General features: G+C 60.7%; 1 protein-coding gene across 1 annotated transcript in view; it reads right to left on the bottom strand.

Annotated features, from left to right (window-relative positions):
• LOC104386934 (DENN domain-containing protein 4B-like) overlaps positions 1-2,746 on the bottom strand; it is a gene marked incomplete at both ends in the record, with an annotated part of 7,928 nt that extends 5,182 nt beyond the window's left edge. Inside the window, 4 exons of the mRNA XM_009995649.1 lie at positions 368-600; positions 1,444-1,613; positions 2,329-2,398; positions 2,494-2,746. Coding sequence (XP_009993951.1) covers positions 368-600; positions 1,444-1,613; positions 2,329-2,398; positions 2,494-2,746 — 726 coding nt within the window. The remainder of the gene's footprint in view (positions 1-367; positions 601-1,443; positions 1,614-2,328; positions 2,399-2,493) is intronic.
• Between the last annotated feature and the right edge of the window lie 177 nt (positions 2,747-2,923).

Raw genomic sequence — 2,923 nt, forward strand, 5'->3', positions numbered from 1 at the left:
CTGGGGACAGACACGGTGGGATCTTGGGACATGGTGGGTTCTGGGGACATGGTGGGATGTGGGGGCAGGTGTGGTGGGATCTGGGGACATGATGGAATCTGGGGACACACATGGTGGGCTCTGGGGACAGACATGGTGGGATCTTGGGACATGGTGGGATCTGGGGAGAAACACAGTGGGCTCTGGGGACACAGTGGGATCTGGGGATACACACAGTGGGCTCTTGGGACATGGTGGGATCCTGGGACATGGTGAGATCTGGGGACACAGTGGGCTCTGGGGACACGGTGGGATCTGGGGGGTCAGCTGGGACACACAAACACACAGACACACACACAGACACACACCCACACATACACACCCACACCCACAGGGACTCACCTGGACCAGGATCCTCGGCCGCTGCGGGGACGGGAAGGGGACGTTGTGCATGAAGTGGGAGATGTGCCTGGAGGCACAGATGCTCTTCCGGGTCTGCAGGGACCTCCCGGGCACTGGGCGTCGATCCACCACGCTCAGCAGGCCCAGCCTCAGGCTCTGCTGCTCTGACAGCTTCTCCCGGGGGAAGGCCTCGTGGAACTGGATGGCTGCGCCGTAGACCTGCGTGGGGAGGGGGTGCGGGTGGGTCAGGGGGGTGGTGGAGTCGTGGGGTGGGTTGGGGGGACAAGAAATGTTTTGTTTCAGCATCTTAAAGCTCCTGCCCCAAGTCCTCAGCCACCTCCCAGCCCACATCCACCAATGGGACCAGCCTGGGCTGAACCATTAAGGAGTTGGATCAACCCTTTCCTGGTCAGGGGGGGGTGGAGTCGTGGGGTGGGTTGGGGGGACAAGAAATGTTTTGTTTCAGCATCTTAAAGCTCCTGCCCCAAGTCCTCAGCCACCTCCCAGCCCACATCCACCAATGGGACCAGCCTGGGCTGAACCATTAAGGAGTTGGATCAACCCTTTCCTGCAGCTGGTGGAGATATTGTCCCCAAACCCACCTTCTCCTAAAGGTGAAAACACTGACAGTGTCATCATGGAACTGTGGGATGGTTTGGATTGGAGACCATCTTAGATCCAACCCCCAGGGACACCTCCCAGCAGCCCAGGCTGCTCCAAGCCCCATCCAACCTGCCCTTCAACACCCCCAGGGATGGGGCAGCCACAGCTTCCCTGGCCAACCTGGCCCAGGCTCTCCCCACCCTCACACTCCACAATTCCCTCCTCAGCTCCAACCTCCAGCTCCCTCTCCCACTTTTCATCCATTCCCCATCAGCCATCATCTTTGCTCCTCTCCCCTGGACTCTCTCCACCAGTTTTGAACTGGAGACCCCAGAACTGGTCCCAGTTCTCCAACTCTGGCCTCACCAGGGCAGAGTAGAAGGGCAGGATGAACCTCCCTTGACCTGCTGCTCCCCATCACTGAGCCCCCCACCCCCTTGTCCCCCCCAACCCTCCTGCCTTGTCTCCTGAGGCTCCAGTCAGCACGAAGGTGGAGAAGACAGGCAGAGGGTACTTGGTGCCCGCTGGCCAGCTCTCAATGGTGGCCCCCATGGGCAGGCAGAAAACAGGCACAGACTCAGGCAGGGGGAAGGACTCACTGTCCTGCTCAGGGTAACGCCCCAGCAGCCCTGGAGGGACAGAGGGATGAGCCTCACCTCATGGTTTCACAGAATCATGGAGTCCTCCTGGTTGGAAAAGACCTTGAAGACCATGCTGTCCAACCAGAACCCAACTGTACCACCCATGAACCCAACTCCACCAACCATAACCCAACTCTACCAACCATAACCCAACTCTACCAACCATCAACCAAACTCTCCCAAGGCCACCACTGCCCCAGGTCCCTCAGCACCACATCTTGGAAACCCCTCCAGGGAGGGGGACTCCCCCCTGGGCAGCCTGGGCCAGGGCCTGACAACCCTTCCCAGGAAGGAATTGTTCCCAGGATCCAACCTCAACCTCCCCTGGGCAACTTGAGGCCCTTTCCTCTTGTCCCATCCCTTGTTCCTGGGGAGCAGAGCCCAACCCCCCTGGCTCCAACCTCCTCTCAGCAGCTGCAGAGCCAGCAGGTCTCCCCTCACCTCCTGCTCTCCAGGCTGAACACCCCCAGCTCCCTCAGCTGCTCCTCACAAGTTCTCCAGCCCTTTCTCCTTCTGCTCCAGCCCCTTCCCCAGCTCCACTGCCCTTCCCTAGACACACTCCAGCCCCTCCATGTCCTTCTTCTCACGAGATGTCCCAAAACTGACCAATTTCCCACGTCCACCCAAGACAAGGGAGGGAGCACCTGGGTGAGCTCACCAAGGTGAACCCATGGTGGGTTGACCCACCCCCCTCAACCATTACCTGCTTCATAGACCAACGTGTTGGCCTTGCCCATGGAGATCTTGTAGCACAGGAACAGGGCAGGTCCCCACTGCAAGGAGGGAGCAGAGAGAGAGGAGCAATCAGGAGATGCTGCTTTGGGGTGGGGTGGGGTGGGGACACCCCGCCCCCCCCCCCAACACCCACCATGCTGGTGTTGAGGTTCCTGTCCACCCTGCAGAAGGTGTGAGGGGTGTTCTCCCCTTTGCTGGGCATGACCAGGCAGATGTCAGTGACCCCCAGGGTGTTGTGGCCGTGGGGCTCGGTCGCGCGCCGGTAGCTCAGGAAGGTGCGTTGGTGCCCGGGACCCCCCGAGTTGAGGTTGGCAGAGCGGCTGTAGGGGGTGGTGTCCAGGACCTTCCAGCCCGGCCTCGGGTGGTCCTTGCCCTCATAGTGCACCCTGGGGAGGAGAGGAAGGTGAGGGAGATACCAAGGGTGCTCCTGGGTGTGTCCCCTCTGCAACAGCTCAGACCCCCGGGACTCAGCCCAGATCAATGGGGGGGTTTGATGGGCTCATGGGTTGGGTTGGAGGGACCTTCAGGAGCATCCAGTCCCACCCCCCCCATGGGCAGGGACA

This window comes from Chaetura pelagica, unplaced genomic scaffold (assembly GCF_000747805.2).
Source record: "Chaetura pelagica isolate M959 unplaced genomic scaffold, ChaPel_1.0 scaffold2340, whole genome shotgun sequence".
In the NCBI taxonomy this organism is placed as follows: Eukaryota; Metazoa; Chordata; class Aves; order Apodiformes; family Apodidae; genus Chaetura; species Chaetura pelagica.